Source organism: Haliotis rubra, unplaced genomic scaffold (assembly GCF_003918875.1).
Source record: "Haliotis rubra isolate DU_JTF1 unplaced genomic scaffold, ASM391887v1 Scf717, whole genome shotgun sequence".
Classification (NCBI taxonomy): Eukaryota; Metazoa; Mollusca; class Gastropoda; order Lepetellida; family Haliotidae; genus Haliotis; species Haliotis rubra.
In genome coordinates this window covers 1,408-20,954 of record NW_025767432.1, presented here as the reverse complement: position 1 = coordinate 20,954, position 19,547 = coordinate 1,408, and the positions used below count along the sequence as shown (strand labels likewise).

The 19,547-nt window shown below is 40.1% G+C and overlaps 1 protein-coding gene across 1 annotated transcript; it reads right to left on the bottom strand.

Annotated features, from left to right (window-relative positions):
* Positions 1–9,669: 9,669 nt before the first annotated feature.
* LOC124259317 (angiopoietin-related protein 5-like) lies at positions 9,670–13,428 on the bottom strand. Its single transcript, XM_046693428.1, has 2 exons — positions 13,351–13,428; positions 9,670–10,449 (listed from the first exon to the last, which is right to left on the bottom strand). The coding sequence occupies exons 1-2, from the start codon at positions 13,355–13,357 to the stop codon at positions 9,794–9,796; spliced, it is 663 nt and encodes a 220-aa protein (XP_046549384.1). The 5' UTR covers positions 13,358–13,428; the 3' UTR covers positions 9,670–9,793.
* Positions 13,429–19,547: the final 6,119 nt, after the last annotated feature.

Sequence of the window (19,547 nt, the reverse complement as noted above, 5' to 3'; positions counted from 1 at the left end):
ATTTATATGCAAAGTTGACACCGCTAGCATTTATATACACCACAATTATGCTTTCAAAGTGATTTGTTTAGCGAGGGTTTATGAAACAGACATTTATATACAGTGTTGCACATAAATGACATGAACAAAAAGGTGTATGCACGATTCTAGAAAGTGGACATTTTGTGCAATATTTCCTACAGTAAGATTGCGCAAGATTTAGGAAAGTTAACATTTTCATATAGTATTAAAATTCACACAAAAGCAAAATTTATGAACATGAACATAAAGAAAAGTTATGTGAACGTGGCCATGTCCAGAGACTAAGAAGTTTATGAAACTCTTAGAATCATATGATTTACGTGAACTCGTTGATGCTGGAACACACCGATCTAGGCACATTCTGGATTACATAGAGAAACTTTGTTAGCTAACATAAGTGATATTTTACAAAATAGATATTTTCTAGATATATGTCTTATTTTATATGGCAATGCAGACCTCTCAGCTGAAGAAAATCTGAATATCTTTAAACATGTCCATCGTTACATCAATCAAACTAAACGATTCCTCTGTTCATCCTAATCTGTTATATTCTCAAACTCAAGATCTCTCGTATAGGAAGGCGTTTCCTATGCTCGCGGTACTTATGGATATCAGCTGAAAAAAACCCACAAACAATTCTTATCGTATGAATGCTTGTTGTTTTTAAATGAAGGGCCTTCTCCTCTAACATCTGCATCTATCAGCTGCCAGATCCATCAGGTAAATTACCACTCGTGAGCCCGGTGATAAACAATGCCATCCGCCATTGACGAAACGAGGCTTCTCCCATTCTCGCGGTGTTACCAGGAATTAACGTTATTGAGTGTATGTAAGAGCAATCCTGCCGGAAAGGGCGAGAAAAAGTAATGATATGTCCAAGTTGGTATAAACTCCCCAATATTCGTGACACTGCAAGATTTTGATCATTCACCGACTTGGTCCACTTCCTAGTTACCAGTCGGTGATGTAAACAACCGGTAAGTGTTGCGCATCGGCGATTTTGGCAGAAAACGTGTTTACCGCGAGAATAGGAGACCCGCGAGAATAGGAGACGGACCTATATATGTTCTCTGTTTCTTATGTATATATAATTGTTGTAAATATTGGGAGAGGGCGTCATTAAGTTGGATAACTTGTGCCCAATCCTTTTCTTCAATGAATAAAATAGTCAAAATCCGATGAGTCGAATCGCTGGGGACCAAGTAAAAGATCCGGCTTTATCGATGTATTCCATTGAGACATGAGGGTAGAAAAAAAAGATGATTCAATATTGAATAATTCCTTTATTCCGCACTTTGAGTTAACTCAATGTCATGTGCTAATTCTTCCGCTTCCGTAAAATCACTAATCTGCCTTTTGAACTCACCCGACAATAGCGGAAAGGTGCGAGCCGCGCTGGTTTGTTAATTGGATCAGTTACATGTAGTTGGATCACCAATTAACTTCTCAGGGACTGACTTCGGCTTATGTATACAAGATTACTATTGTTTGAATCTCAAGGGACCAAATTTCCATTTCGAGTCATCGTGTGTATTTATGAGACGAATTCGTGTAACCGGAACTCAAATGATGACAAAAACAGCATGGAAATGGTCGGGACCGACAGGTACTTCGTGTTATGCATTATATTCGAGACACTTACGGCATTCGACTCATCGGGGATTTGACTGTATGTTTCAATCCATCACATTCTGGATTGGGTCCTAATTAGAGAGCCAAACTCTGTCATTTCTACTGTAACGGTTGACAATAAACTAATGTCTGATCACTTCTTCATAAAACTGTCAATTACTTGTGACAAACTGTCAAGTCTAAGAAGTATGTCACTTGTCTGAATATCAAGAAGATTAACAGAGAGAAGTCTAGAAAAGATCTTGTTGTATCAAGTTTGATATCTGACACCCACTCTGACCTGGAAGTTCTATGTGTGTGCTATGAAACCACCTTGAAACAGCTGTTGGATAAACATGCTCAAAGTAGGGTGATGATATCTGACACCCACTCTGACCTGGAAGTTCTATGTGAGTGTCATGAAACCACCTTGAAACAGCTGTAGGATAAACATGCTCAAAGTAAGGTGATGATATCTGACATCCACTCTGACCTGGAAGTTCTATGTGAGTGTTATGAAACCACCTTGAAACAGCTGTAGGATAAACATGCTCAAAGTAAGGTGAAGATGGTCTCTGATAGAGAATCTGCACCGTGGTATACAAAGGAAATAAAAGCAGCCAAGGCAGATCGTCGCAAATCAGGGTTAAAATGGCGCAAAACAAACCTGGAGGTACACAGGCAAATGTACAAAGTATCAAGAAACGTATGTTTCAATCCAACACATTCTGGATTGGGGCCTAATTAGAGAGCCAAACTCTGTCATTTCTACTGTAACGGTTGACAATAAACTAATGTCTGATCACTTCTTCATAAAACTGTCAGTTACTTAAGACAAGCCTGTCAAGTCTAAGAAGTATGTCACTTGTCGGAATAAGAAGAAGATTAACAGAGAGAAGTCTAGAAAAGATCTTGTTGTATCAATTTTGATATCTGACACCCACTCTGACCTGGAAGTTCTATGTGAGTGCTATGAAACCACCTTGAAACAGCTGTTGGATAAACATGCTCAAAGTAAGGTGATGATATCTGACACCCACTCTGACCTGGAAGTTCTATGTGTGTGCTATGAAACCACCTTGAAACAGCTGTTGGATAAACATGCTCAAAGTAAGGTGATGATATCTGACACCCACTCTGACCTGGAAGTTCTATGTGAGTGCTATGAAACCACCTTGAAACAGCTGTTGGATAAACATGCTCAAAGTAAGGGGATGATATCTGACACCCACTCTGACCTGGAAGTTCTATGTGAGTGCTATGGAAACCACCTTGAAACAGCTGTTGGATAAACATGCTCAAAAAGTAAGGTGATGATATCTGACACCCACTCTGACCTGGAAGTTCTATGTGAGTGCTATGAAACCACCTTGAAACAGCTGTTGGATAAACATGCTCAAAGTAAGGTGATGATATCCTGACACCCACTCTGACCTGGAAGTTCTATGTGTGTGCTATGAAACCACCTTGAAACAGCTGTTGGATAAACATGCTCAAAGTAGGGTGATGATATCTGACACCCACTCCTGACCTGGAAGTTCTATGTGAGTGTCATGAAACCACCTTGAAACAGCTGTAGGATAAACATGCTCAAAAGTAAAGGTGATGATATCTGACATCCACTCTGACCTGGAAGTTCTATGTGAGTGTTATGAAACCACCTTGGAAACAGCTGTAGGATAAACATGCTCGAAGTAAGGTGAAGATAATGAAGGGCCTTCTCCTCTAACATCTGCATCTATCAGCTGCCAGATCCATCAGGTAAATTACCACTCGTGAGCCCGGTGATAAACAATGCCATCCGCCATTGACGAAACGAGGCTTCTCCCATTCTCGCGGTGTTACCAGGAATTAACGTTATTGAGTGTATGTAAGAGCAATCCTGCCGGAAAGGGCGAGAAAAAGTAATGATATGTCCAAGTTGGTATAAACTCCCCAATATTCGTGACACTGCAAGATTTTGATCATTCACCGACTTGGTCCACTTCCTAGTTACCAGTCGGTGATGTAAACAACCGGTAAGTGTTGCGCATCGGCGATTTTGGCAGAAAACGTGTTTACCGCGAGAATAGGAGACCCGCGAGAATAGGAGACGGACCTATATATGTTCTCTGTTTCTTATGTATATATAATTGTTGTAAATATTGGGAGAGGGCGTCATTAAGTTGGATAACTTGTGCCCAATCCTTTTCTTCAATGAATAAAATATGTTTCAATCCATCACATTCTGGATTGGGTCCTAATTAGAGAGCCAGACTCTGTCATTTCTACTGTAACGGTTGACAATAAACTAATGCGCTGGTTCAATGACTGGCTATACATGTACACAATAAACTAATGTCTGATCAATGGTCTTCTTCATAAAACTGTCAATTACTTGTGACAAACTGTCAAGTCTAAGAAGTATGTCACTTGTCTGAATATCAAGAAGATTAACAGAGAGAAGTCTAGAAAAGATCTTGTTGTATCAAGTTTGATATCTGACACCCACTCTGACCTGGAAGTTCTATGTGTGTGCTATGAAACCACCTTGAAACAGCTGTTGGATAAACATGCTCAAAGTAGGGTGATGATATCTGACACCCACTCTGACCTGGAAGTTCTATGTGAGTGTCATGAAACCACCTTGAAACAGCTGTAGGATAAACATGCTCAAAATGTAAGGTGATGATATCTGACATCCACTCTGACCTGGAAGTTCTATGTGAGTGTTATGAAACCACCTTGAAACAGCTGTAGGATAAACATGCTCAAAGTAAGGTGAAGATGGTCTCTGATAGAGAATCTGCACCGTGGTATACAAAGGAAATAAAAGCAGCCAAGGCAGATCGTCGCAAATCAGGGTTAAAATGGCGCAAAACAAACCTGGAGGTACACAGGCAAATGTACAAAGTATCAAGAAACGTATGTTTCAATCCAACACATTCTGGATTGGGGCCTAATTAGAGAGCCAAACTCTGTCATTTCTACTGTAACGGTTGACAATAAACTAATGTCTGATCACTTCTTCATAAAACTGTCAGTTACTTAAGACAAGCCTGTCAAGTCTAAGAAGTATGTCACTTGTCGGAATATGAAGAAGATTAACAGAGAGAAGTCTAGAAAGATCTTGTTGTATCAATTTTGATATCTGACACCCACTCTGACCTGGAAGTTCTATGTGAGTGCTATGAAACCACCTTGAAACAGCTGTTGGATAAACATGCTCAAAGTAAGGTGATGATATCTGACACCCACTCTGACCTGGAAGTTCTATGTGTGTGCTATGAAACCACCTTGAAACAGCTGTTGGATAAACATGCTCAAAGTAAGGTGATGATATCTGACACCCACTCTGACCTGGAAGTTCTATGTGAGTGCTATGAAACCACCTTGAAACAGCTGTTGGATAAACATGCTCAAAGTAAGGATGATATCTGACACCCACTCTGACCTGGAAGTTCTATGTGAGTGCTATGAAACCACCTTGAAACAGCTGTTGGATAAACATGCTCAAAGTAAGGTGATGATATCTGACACCCACTCTGACCTGGAAGTTCTATGTGAGTGCTATGAAACCACCTTGAAACAGCTGTTGGATAAACATGCTCAAAGTAAGGTGATGATATCTGACACCCACTCTGACCTGGAAGTTCTATGTGTGTGCTATGAAACCACCTTGAAACAGCTGTTGGATAAACATGCTCAAAGTAGGGTGATGATATCTGACACCCACTCTGACCTGGAAGTTCTATGTGAGTGTCATGAAACCACCTTGAAACAGCTGTAGGATAAACATGCTCAAAGTAAGGTGATGATATCTGACATCCACTCTGACCTGGAAGTTCTATGTGAGTGTTATGAAACCACCTTGAAACAGCTGTAGGATAAACATGCTCGAAGTAAGGTGAAGATGGTCTCTGATAGAGAATCTGCACCGTGGTATACAAAGGAAATAAAAGCAGCCAAGGCAGATCGTCGCAAATCAGGGTTAAAATGGCGCAAAACAAACCTGGAGGTACACAGGCAAATGTACAAAGTATCAAGAAACGTAGTTGCCAGACTCATCAGAAATTCGAAATCTGACTGTTGCCAGACTCGAATCAGTGAAGCAACTTCTCCGAGCGCTCTGCATAACTTTATGTTCTCTCTAATGGGCAGAGAAAAGAAGAAAGTGTTACCTGATTCAGCAAGCTATGACGTCTTGGCGTCAGATTTCAGCAGTTTCTCTCTGATCAAAATCGAAACTATCAGGAACGACCTTGACTCTGCTTCCCCCACAGTAGCAAGTTTGGAGACACTTGAACCTTACTTGGAATCTGACATCATCAAGATCACAAGAAACTAAAAGCCAACTTATTGCACACATGACCCAGTTCCGACCCATCTGGGTCTGGATCACTTGGACATTCTAGCGCCAGTCATTACAAAGATTGTCAATCACAGTCTTGTAAATGGCTGCTGTGTGTACCTGCATCATTCAAGAAAGCACTTGTGAAACCGCTTCTGAAGAGGAATGGACTTGATGAGAACATTTTCAAAAAAATATCGACCGGTTTCAAATTTATCTTTTTGTCAAAAATAATTGAGAAAGTCGTGAAAATACGACTGACATCCGATCTTGAAGCACTGGGTCTGTATAATAGATATCAGCTATATCACGCTATACACCATAAACAAAACGCATTGATTCATGGTTCGTGCACCCGAGTTCTGTCTCTGTCACATTATGCAATTACACAGAGAAGCAGGTGTGATACTTGTACACATGACATGTTATGGTGTCTGTTGATGGCAAAATGTTAAACACAAAAAAATGAGCATGTATTTACAAAACCCAACATCTATAAACTCACACAAAGAGTGCATCGGCAAATGAACCAGCCAATGAAATATTTTTCGAAGCGAAGCGAGGGAAGTACGTTGCCAACCGTTGCTCGCTTCACAAGCATATAGGAAGAGTGGTCATTTTCTCTTTGTTGCGCAACCCTACTTGTGCTACAGTTTGCCTGTGCGTGGACTGACCGCGGTTGTGTAAATGTGGTGACGTCATGCCCATGTCTTTATTATCTCACCCGTGAAGGTCCGGGTTAGAATTGATCTTCAGTAACCCATGCTTGTCGTAAGCGGCGACTAACGGGATCGGGTGGTCAGGCTCACTGACTTGGTTGCCAAATGTTATCGTATCAAAATTGCGTAGATCGATGCTCATGTTGATCACTGGATTGTCTGGTCAAGACTCGAGTGACCGCCGCCATATAGCTTGAATATTGCTGAGTGCGGCGTAAAACTCAACTCACTCACAATAAACAAATGGCTTGATGAGAACCTTTAATTGTATCTATAACATTGTGATCTAGCTTTCTGAAGAGTGAGTTTACAGTTCAAGCTGAAGCTGATTGACACTGCTGACGTTGAAAAACAAACCCAAGACTTGTGACACAACCGAACCGTAGTAGCTGGTGTTTTGAGTGCATATATGGATGTCAGAGTAAGTACAGATTTTTTCTGTTCTTGTCTCCTGGTTGTCCTAATGTAGTAATAATATTGCATTTCAAACAAGACAATATGTCTATGTCATTGCAGTTTCTATAAAAACGCACACACTTTAAATTATTCAACGTGCAATTAGCTTTACGCATACTCTAGTAAATTGGAGAAGACATAAGCACAGGATTAGTTCTAGTGTTGTGGTGTTAACATGTTATCTCTGAAACATACATGAAAAGGAGCCGTAATTAAGTGTTCCAGACTTCACTTTTTACTTTTGGCAAGCTTCGTTTTGGTACGAAAAGGTTATTTAGGATATTTAAGCAGAATCGCTTGAATTCAACACGTTACCTGGTGATTCAAACTGTCGTCCTAGTAATTCTCACTATCATCTCCGTTTATATCGCATGAAAGGCAGACATGCTGCCTGTTTTTTTTCCCTTACATTCTTTCCAAGAGTGAGATTTAGTGGGTATGGTTTTACGTCGCTTTTAGCAATATTCCAGCAACATCACTGCGGGGGACACCAGAAATGGGCTTCACACATTGTACCCATGTGGGGAATCGAACTCGGGCCTTCGGCGTGACGAGCGAACGCTTTAACCACTTGGCTACCTCACCGCCCTCTTTCCAAGAGAACTATTTCACAACAAAATCACACACATATTCTTCTTAGATGAAGGGAAAATATAAGTAATGCCCACCAAAACCGACCTATATTCTGTACTGTAAGCACGGTGAATATTTAGAGAATCTCACCCAAGTGTCTACTGATATCAATTATATCAACACGAGTTGATAAAGTTACAAATATCCGAGGCTTGCCGAGAATATTTTTACCTTTATCAACAAGTGTTGATATAATTGATATCAGTAGACACGAGGGTGAGATTCTATTTATCATCAAAAATCATTCTTCATTAGTTTTCAATGATAAATGTACATTTCTGAACACTGTACTACCATTAGACTTGCAGTGCAGCGATGTCATAGCATTGTGACGTCATCAAGTTCATGACGTCATAGCATTGTCAGGCATTGTACAAAATCTACTGTCAAAGCGATATCTCATAGGAGATATCGTCTGATCTCACACAAGCAATATCTCGTGTGGAACACAGTTTTGGATGATAAATATTTATGTTTCAGCGGCTATCGTGGAGGGCGTGGATATTTTACAGTAGAAGTTCTAAGATGACAGGGGCGGTGGGGTAGCCTAATGGTTAGAGCGTTGGCTTGTCACGCCGAAGACCCGCGTTCGAATCCCCACATGTGTACAGTGCGTGAAGCCCATTTCTGGTGTCCCCCGCCGTGATGTTGCTGGAATATTGCTAAAAGCGGCGTAAAACCAAACTCAGTCAGTCAGTCTAAGATGACACACTGACATAAGTCCAAATGTATAATATTTACCTAAATTCCTCTCTGTGGGACAAATACAGTCACGCATGCTACTGCATGGGCGGATCCAGGAATTTTGAAAGGGGTGGTGGGGTGTTTCTGGGGATTCGAACCCCCTGCTGGATGCGGCCTTTAACAAAAAACTGTCTCCTAGTGTGTGTTGAATATGCGTTACTCCCACACATTGCTGGGGCGGTGGGGTAGCCAAGTGGTTCAAGCGTTCGCTGGTCACGACGAAGACCCGGTTCGATTTCCCACATGCGTACAATGTGTGAAGCCCTTTTCTGGTGTCCCCGCCATGATGTTGCTGGAATATTGCTCAAAGCGGCGTAAAGATATACTCACCCACTCCACACATTGCTGACATGTTTATGACTACGTCGATAAACAACTTTCACTTACGACTCAGGATTTGTTCTCATGTAATCGACAACCTTCAGTTTCATACAATGTTTATTGTGTCATGTGACCCTTTCTCCATCACACGAACATACTTCAAACATCTGTACATAAATATATCAAAGCATTCCAACACACTGTACAAATTGTACATACAACTTGTTTTTCAACGCGACTAAGACGTCCATGCGCTGTTGCGAATAGTAATATCTAAAGCTGAATATTTCTACAATGAAAGAGAATTTTATAGATGTCAGCTTCTTTGTTATGAGTAACAAAACGTTTGGGAGTATTTACTTATCAGGTGAGTGAATGCTAAGAGGCGGGGAGCAGATATATACAAGTACAGGCGCGTAGCAAGCCAGTAAAGGATGCAAAGCTTTATATTTAGATGGTATTGAGGGCTTGCTTAGCAACAATCATGTCAGTCCGTATTTTTTTATAATGGTAGCTATGCCTCTAATGTAAGAACAATAAAAATAATACGACAACAAAGATGTTGGCTAAACAGAAGTAGCCAACAGTTAACTGCAGCTGATAACTTATTCATTTAGAATTTACTTTCCTGTTGTTTTTTATCAGTACGCGACGGGCATTGTGTCTGACCCATTAGCTGAGAGAGAGAGAGAGAGAGAGAGAGAGAGAGAGAGAGAGAGAGAGAGAGAGAGAGAGAGAGAGAGAGAGAGAGAGAGAGAGAGAGAGAGAGAGAGAGAGAGAGAGAGAGAGAGAGAGAGAGAGAGAGAGAGAGAGAGAGAGAATGAGTGACTAATAAAACTAATTAGAGACAGAGCCAGATGAAGTGAGCATCTGTCTACATTCCTCTGATACGATGACATGCATCAAACAAGTCATTGAGACCACCAGACCCGATTATTTGTACAAAATCAAATGCTCACAGTTCTACCAGCCACATGAACAATCTGTAGGGTACCGTTTTGCCAAGGTCGTTTGTCCAGAATACCTCAGACACAACATTTGTTCGCTCCTCATTCAGTGGACGAAGCAGACGACCATTGGGATTACAGTCTGCGCATGCGTCAAACCAAAACCCGCTTTCGTATCTGACTGCACAACTTCCGGCATCATTGTCGTTATCCCTGTCGTATGTGCTGAATGCAGAACCGTTCAGCGGAGTTAAACAGTCTCCTATAGGGTCACCTCTTTTACCACGTGTCCGCGAAAAATACATACGATACCCATCTGCCTCGTCTGAAAGATAAAAGTTGTCGTAGTACTGTTGCTTAACGGAATTGTCTCGAAATTTCATTTCAATCCTAAGTGAAAATGTTCCAGGTTTACAAATGTGGTACAACTTCTCCAGTCCCAGCCAGTGATCTTTGTTGGTCAACCCGAAACCGTCACGATATTCTGCCCAACTCCGGTTGAAGTCGACAGTGGCAATTGGTGTTTCCATGCGGTATTGGATAATTGTTCTTCCACGTAACCTCATGAGACATCTCACTGTAAATGGCGTAGATGTAGATGTTGGCTGGATGCTGTAGTAGCCGTCGGGATATCCGAAACCACCTGCATTACCATCACTGCAATCTGAAAACAAAATATTGCAAAAATATTACACATGGATGAAGATTTATAACATATTCTATACAAAGATGGGAGCACAAGGGATCAGACGTGCAGCGGTGCGTCCCTTTAAAACAGCAAAACAATATGATCGTGGACTCCCAAGTGAGCTCCAGACGACACGCAATTAGAAAAATAACAACAGCTGTTGCTTTCATCACGTACAAAAAATGCAGGGCAGCTACACCAGTGAATGGGTAGATCGAGAAATCACCATGGTTACGATTCCACGCACCGCAATGATCATTTACAAAAATGCATAATAACTGGCCCTTCTTTGTTTCATCACCCTATCAGTTATATACAAATCATTTAAACAGTCTTTTAAACAGTCCTACACCTACAAGGTCTTGTAAATAATGCTTGGTTCATAACGGTCATTTCCTACTGTAAACTGTCAGGACAGACCGCCAACGCTGAAAAACATCACGCATGCATGTCTGTAAGGTTAAATAGCGGTGAATATTATATGAATGGATCACCATAAATAAAGCGCTCAATAATTTGGTACGGAGATTGTCTCTGATTATCAATATTTGCTTTCATAACAAAAACGTATTATTGATATTGTCTCTGATTATCAATATTTCAAAATCACGTTTATAATGAACGTATCTTTATTTGATCAGGTACCTGGACAATATAGATTTATTTGTTCGAATTTTTTTATTGAGTAAGGACCTCTGAAAGGAAAACCTTGGTCTGAATTTCACAATTGTGTCTGCGAAACGGTTTCAGAACAAGTAAGAACCCATATTGACAAAAGTAGATCAAGAAACCGAGTCGATATTTAAGAAGCGTCAATATATCGATTTCTTAAAATGTGTTCATAAAAGAAATATTTTTAAATGAATCCTGATGAGATGTTACAAAACGTGTTGACGGGATACACATGGTGGGTTACACAACAGAACCTTGGAGACGGGAGAGATATTTACACAACAGATTTGTTTTCCTTTTGTTTCATGTGATCAGATTATCACGACCATGTATCACCCAATTGTCTAGTTTGTGTACAGGATGCCATTGCACAAGAAGAATGCAGATCTGCGAGGTCAGACAACAGACAATTACTGTGCAAGTCAGGTACTACCCGACATGGTTTCCCTTTTCGTGTTCACTTGGTGTCAAAACCTGTTAAATGCACATCGGCTTGTAACGCACACCACACACCCCAAACAACAACAACAACAACAACAACAACAAACAAACAAACAAACAAAATAACAAGAAAACACCAAAAATAAAACCAACAAATTAACCCAACCAACAAAATGGCGCAGCTTTCGAAGACCCTAGCTCCCAATGTACGGTTTCGATTTATGTGACCTATGTCTCATTTAGTTGGTAAATCCAATGGCTTGAGTGTGCGTGAGTGAGTGAGTTTAGTCTTACGCCGCACTCAGCTATATTCCAGCTATATGGCGTCGGTCTGTAAATAATCGAGTCTGGACCAGACAATCCAGTGATCAACAGCATGGGCATCAATATGCGCAATTGTCCAATGGCTTGATATGCCTGTAGGTTTTATAGGGGTATATACTAAGTTCATTGTTGAATTCGTCTGAAATGAACTTGATTTGTTGACCTCGTTACACCCTGTTTCATAGTGCTAAAACCACGTCATTGACAGAATATGCATTGATGCCAGCCTTTGGCGTTACAATGGTTGCATAGTCTACATATAGACCCTGAAACAAATATAACCAAGAAAGTCCAAGTCTAGAACACGTGGCAAGTCTAGATTACCACACTTTCCGTTTCATAAAATGAAGAAAGTCTCTGAGCTCCCTTTTATTATATTTTATGATTATGATTTAGGAACCATTTTCTTCTGTAAAATATGTTCATTTGAGAGACTACATTGTGTATTGGGATAAGCAGTTGCATTGACATTATAACATTGGTTATAATAACGTTCTAATGTTTTGAACATCTCTCGTTAGTCAGAGACAGCTCTTACAATCGGCTTGTCCATATCCAAATCTCTGGTTCACTAACTGGCAATTTCATCACCCAATAAGCTTCAACAATGATAATTCTTTGCACATTTTTTATTGTGCGTTTGTGTGTGGAGCAATGCAGGTTAAATGTATTGATTGATCCCCATTTTCCTTTACATGATGTAGATGTAGTTATTATTTTTAACAACATCACCTTGTGGACATTTTTCGAAAGCTGACTGGAACGTTTTCGTGAAGTAACACATTTGAATTATTCTTGTGCATGAAATTGTGCTGTTCTCTGCTGTCACACCTGTAGTTTCGTGAACAACGATTATCAAAATAAATCATCTGTTCGGAAATAGCAGTGATTGTTTTTCCGTACCTTATAATGAGTGAGTGAGTGAGTATGGTTTTACGCCGTTTTTAGCAATATTCCAGCAATATCGCGGCGGGGGACACCAGAAATGGGCTTCACACAATGTACCCATGTGGGGACTCGAACCCGGGTCTTCGGCATGACGAGCAAACGCTTTAACCACAAGGCTACCCTATCGCCCCGTTTCCTATAATGAAATACGGACAATCAATCGTTTTCCATGAGAGTCAGAATACTGGTATTCCGAAGAATTAATTGTAAATTTGTTAGGGCTTCTCTTAGTGATTTTCAGTGACTGTTAGATAGCATCCATTTGATTTGTAATGAACAGTTTGTTCCGAAATTGCCAAAAGTTAATAGTTTGTTGGCAGTAGCGAAAAAAAATTAATTAATTTTTAAGATTACTTATAAATACAGTTGGTAATAACCTGAAATCATTAATATGAAAACGGGTACTATCCAAAACGTCAAAAATGCACAAATGTTTTTGAAACAGTGAAAATGAAGCGAAATTCCACACACTTCCCCACGCCACCCACCTACCTGTCATTAAACGTTCACACCTTGTACCAACGTAGCCATTGACGCACTGGCAACTCGAGTTGGGTTGTAGAATACCGCCATTTGCACACTCTTGAACCTGAAAATAACCAAATGGAATATGTAACACATGTAAAAATGTTACATGGTTGTATGTTTCGGCTAACAACAGTGGTGTGCACGCACAGTACGTTGGTAAAGATGCATGTTTTTTGTTCTGTAAGATAATGTCTTCACTACAAGAAAACACACACAGTTTGCTTCAACGTTTTAACCATGTCCGTTTTGGCTCAAAACAATACGTGTTACACGTGTGGAGCAGGACAGAGGTGCATCAAAATCGCTTATCTGTAACATGGGACGCTGTAAATAATATCTAGTGTACCCCCCTCGTGCTTGGATAACTGCCTGTACCTTACGTCGCAGAAACCCCGTGTAGCTATCGTCATTCTTTGTGCAAAGCTGCTTCCAATTCTGAACAGGTGGTATGCGCGCTTGTGCCCGATAAAGTTCCAAATGTGCTATAGAGGGTCTCAATGTCTGGACCCACGGCGAACAAAGGAAGGTGCATTATTCTGAATGAATGCTGTCCCTGTGGGAGAACAATCAAGATCGATCTAGTGACAGATATAATCTTATATATTATTTGATTGTGCATCGATCCACGGACGGAAATATTACGTAAATCGCAGTTTTAGGTATAAAGTCATCAGTTATCCAAATTGCATTACATTCGATATTTTCCCACAAAACTGCGAAAATTGTATAATTCCCGATAATTTGTTTCAAACACAAGCCAGATGTTGACCTTTCGATCGCCTCGTTTGGCCATATCCGGACATGCGCACAATTATCGCGCGCGCAAAGGCAGCTGATCGTTGTCAGTTCACTTTGGCGAAGTTCAACGCAATATCGTTCTATTTTCACCATCTTCACGGCATGCTGGTGTTTATTTGGTAAGTATGTCCTTCATGTATAATGAAAACGTAGGAATGCCGTTTAAAATCTAGCAGTAGCAAGAAACTCCGAATTAGGGCTCATGTTTTTATCTCACAAGGTTACCGGTATGTCACAGTGCATGTTTCTCAAAATTTTGTTTTGTTATTTTTCAATATATTTGCATGCATATATAATTTATTATATAATCGAATAAGATTTCCTTTCGTCCCCATCACCTGATTTGAATTTTGCAAATATACATTTTCAAATAATCAATGAAGTACATCAATATAAGGAACCGTTCATAATTAAATATATGGCTGCGGGTGGTGGTGTTGATTGTAAGGGTTGGAGAGTGGGGTGGGGTGTCACCCATTTTGTTTCAGGGGAGCTAATGGGTCCAGCATTTTTGTACACACGCACTATGTGTAGAAATTATGGGAAGGGAGAGGGCGTCATAGATAATGTACATGACATGCAGGGTGGGCCGTCTCTTATTCTGTACATACTCATACACTTTTAGAGGGGCGGTATAATTCACATTGTACATAAAATCAACATCACCCCAAAGCCATACATTATGAACGGTCCCCTAAGGGCAGCTATACAAAATCGGATAGGATTAATCAACATTTTATATTGCATCCCATTATTATGAACATTTGTTCGTTTGAATAGATCTATCAGTAAATGATGCATTGAGTACGCCCTGAACCCTATCAACATATGTATATTATTGGGGGTTGGTTGGTGGAGAATGGCGTAATTTTCACTTTAAAATGTCTTGTGAAAGTCTGTGTTAAGGATGAAATTGTATATAATTTATTTGAACTTTTATTTATTTACAAAAAGTGTAACTTCACTAATGATTTCTTTGATGCGACAATTAACAAAACTGCACCCACAGACTTTCATTCTTACACTTGTTTTGGAAGGGATATGATAATTCATGTCTCTTAAAGGTTTAAATCTTACATACAAAAGAAGTAACTTTAATGTAAGGAACATTTAATTATGAAATAAGATTATTTTAATGGAATTTGCAGAAATCCTCATCTTCGAAGACTGGGTGGCAGCAATTTTGTGGATCACATAAAGGAGCAAGGCTAAGGTAACACGTTTTTAACATTTCCCACTTGTTTTACCAGTATATCACCACAAGTTTAAGAGAAAGAAGATGATAATGCTCTTTCATTACCACCTGTTTTGAATATTTGTGATAATGTTTGGTCTTTTGGTGATAATAGTTGGTCTTTATTTTCATTTATATATTAAGGTTGATCATTTAAGAGAAAAAATTGATGCAAGGATTCTCCCGGAGATGTTTAGTTTAATGAGCACTCCTTGCTTGGCGCCGTATTGTTTTCCGCCGTAAACAGCTGGATGCAAGATAGCACGCGAGAGGACAGAAGTCATACATTTATTGATTGATATATAGAGATGTTTATTTCTGGAAAACACACTCTTCAAGGTATTTGGTCAGCTGTAGAATTTGAATATGATGTTTTATTATTATTGTCAAAGGGTAGGTTTTCATTATTTGCAATCTAATATGTGTGCAGTGAAACATACCGAGATTTGGAAGAGTCCATTATATAAAGTACAGGTGTTGTTAGATATCGGGGTAATAATTTATATTATTAAAGTTTAACTCCAGGTCATGGACAGACGGGCGCCTCACCGCCAGTATCGGGAAAACGGCACCCCGCCACGCAAGCTTGCACGTGCGCGGCGTGCGTACGGGCATGCGACTCGTCGTCATACGGGACGAAGAGTCAGTCTCGCGGCTGCAGTCGACGTGTAAAGAAACTGATCGGTAAGCTAAGCTGGGCAGCACGTGCAATCCGTGGGGACGTACGTTTCTCAGACGGTTGATAGACGTATGTAACAGTGTCCGGCAAAAACATCACTTTATTGCACTAATGCCTCCGCCAGAGCAGATATCAAGTGGTGGTTAGATTTTATGTCAATATTTAATGGTACTACCTTTGTAATCCAAGGCGAACCAATATCCTACGAGGAGTTTGCGACAGATGCGTGCGACACTGGCGGCGGCGGCATTTACAATCGTGATTGGGTTTATATAGCGTGGCGTTCTGACATGGTATGCTTCTGTGTAATGAACATATCAACATCAAGGAACTTGCGATCGTTGGCGTGGCGGCGAGGAGAGATGGGCGGCGGCATGGAGCGGGAAACATGTGATTATTTATACCGATAACTCGGCAACTATGTACGCTATTAACAAAGGTACCTCTCAACATAACCCAGCAGCAATGAAGATAGTAAGGCATTTATTTTGGCTAGCTGCATCCTACGGCTTTCACTTAACCTCTAGACACATTCCGGGTGTGAGGAACACAATCAGTGACAAAATCTCTCGGCTCCACAGAAAAGACAATATGTCATGGTTACAAAATGCTGGTTATGACATGAATTTGTTAAACCATATGACTCTCTGGGTTCTATGACGTTTTGCAGGCCCAGTGGTAGCAGATCTGTGTCGGTTAGACGCCGAGCTGACATCATACAAGCAGGCGGCCTATGCATACACGACTAAGAAAACCTACTCTGCGATGATACGATGTTATCTCAGGTTCTGCGTATATTTCAGTCTTACACCACTTCCAGCTTCTACTTTGACTATAGGCCGGTACATAGCCTTCCTAGCGCGCTCTCTCAACGCTAACAGTATACCCGGATACCTCAACGTCATCAGACTACTACATCTCAACTCTGGCTTTGACAACCCCCTCACTGCATGGACGTTAAAGTCTAGTTAGAAGGGTGTCATGCGTATTAAAGGCAAGCCACCGGCACAGAAATTACCTATCACGCCAACCATTCTGCGACAAATCAGATCTAAACTCGATTTATCTATCCCATTTAACATCGCATTTTGGAGTGCATGTTTGGTGGCTTTCTTCACCTTCATGAGAAAGTCTACACTGTTACCTGGTAAACAAAGTAAGTCTCCTGATCGCCAATTGTGTGTTCGTGATGTTATTGTTAATGATGCTACTGCCTATGCTGACCATTCGACATTCTAAGACTATTCAGTTCGGACAGAGGGTGTTACGACTGCCACTGGCCAGTCTGAAGGGTTCCCCTTGTGCCCCGTTACAGCGCTCAGGTCACTGCGTGAGATCCAAGGCAAGATACCGCCTACAAATCATCTGTTTTCTTTCATGTGTGATGGTAAGATCTGTGGTCTAACGTATACCGCCTTTATTACAGCACTAAAGAAAGTGCTGGGGGCCTGTGGGTACCCGGCAGATAGCTACAGTGGCCATTCGTTCAGGCGAGGGGGGTGTACCTTCGCTTACAAGATAGGCGTGTCACCCATGCTCATTAAACTCCATGGAGACTGGAAATCAAACGCTTACGAAAGATACGTTTCTGTAGATGGAGTAACCCATGATAAACTTTCAAAAGCAATGATAATAGCAGCATCATGTGCAGAATAGGTGTTGGGGGTTGGAGGATTTTATGTATTTATATGAAAAGTTTGTTATTTTATGTGTCAATGTGAATAAAAATTGGCATCGTATCCCCAACACCTATTATGTTATATCATGGAAAGAGTTAAGGGGTAATAATTTATATTATTAAAGTTTAACTCCAGGTCATGGACAGACGGGCGCCTCACCGCCAGTATCGGGAAAACGGCACCCGCCACGCAAGCTTGCACGTGCGCGGCGTGCGTACAGACATGCGACTCGTCGTCATACGGGACGAAGAGTCAGTCTCGCGGCTGCAGTCGACGATGTAAAGACACCCGCCCACCTCCCTGGGCAGCCTGTTTTACTGATAGATTTTACTAGTGTTAAGAAAGGAGGATTTTATGTATTTATATGAAAAGTTTGTTATTTTATGTGTCAATGTGAATAAAAATTGGCATCGTATCCCCAACACCTATTATGTTATATCATGGAAAGAGTTAAAGCATTTTATGTACATGTTCCCTTGTTAAGATTATCTATCGAGTATATTAGAGAAAGGTGTATATTTGTAGTGTTTTAAATCAGAGTTATTTTCAGTGTATGACCTACATTTAATATGTTTTGGCCACCTGTCACCCCTTTGGTCAAATAGAGTAGGACTTCCATTTCTTGGAATTGAGAGTCAGAGATGCACTGTTTCCAAGAATTTGCGTTAGCCAGCGATATTTGTTTACGAGTACATTTAAGTCTTTTTGAGTGTAGATTGGGTTGTAAGAGATGTTATTCAATGTCTTATTATTCATGGTGTGATAGATTATTTCTGACAATGTAGAGTTTAATCTCATTATTTTATTGTTCATGATTCAGAGAAGCATAGTTATGACGTCGCAGATAATACGCACACATAATTCATTATATGAGAGATTTTCTAAGCGTTCCTATAAGAGATTAAGTGTAAAACATATATGAATTATAAAAGAGGTATTTATCTGAGTTTTAATGAGTGTACAAAATGACAAAGAGAGAGAGAGAGAGTAGATAATAGAGAATATATTGTATACTTATGAGAGCTCATTATTGTTTCAGAACTCCATGATCCATACTTCCTTGTGTTTGGGAACAAATGGTGTTGGGAGACCTCCCACAATAGACTTGTTCTTTGACCTGTGAACCACCACCCATTTTGTTTTCTTATCATTTAATGTAAAATGGCTTTTGTTACAATTTATGACTCCTGGTAGCAAAATTGCTACATCAGTTCAACTCCTATTAATTTGAAATAATCATTTCCGAGAATCTCTAAAGAAAACTAAATCTGACAGAATAACAACAATCTTCCATTGTTTTGCAGGACAATGTCAAACAATTTGATGTCAAGAATGAATGTTGATGGGCAAAACGGCAAGTTTTCTTTTAAGAATACAAGGTTGTATTCAATCATCTCTGGTAAGCTAATTACCAAGTGCAGCATTTTCATCATGACCATAGCAAATAATATATGACAGTAAAGCATCGTCTAATTCATCCTACCGGTAATTCATAGTCTAATTAAATAATCAACTTGCATTTGAGGATTTTCTTTGAAAATGTTTAAGAAAACTTCCATTCCTTCGGTTGAAAATATAAATTGTTTACACTTTTCGTCATATTTTGTATTGATGCTGTTCATATGTTCACATGCCAAGTTACAGCAGTGAAATGAACCTTTCAAGTGATTGATTAAACAAATACTTGAATCATTTAAGACAATATATCTTCCATATAACTTATTCATGTATTTAAATATAAAATTTCAGAATGTGTCCTATCTCAAGGGGA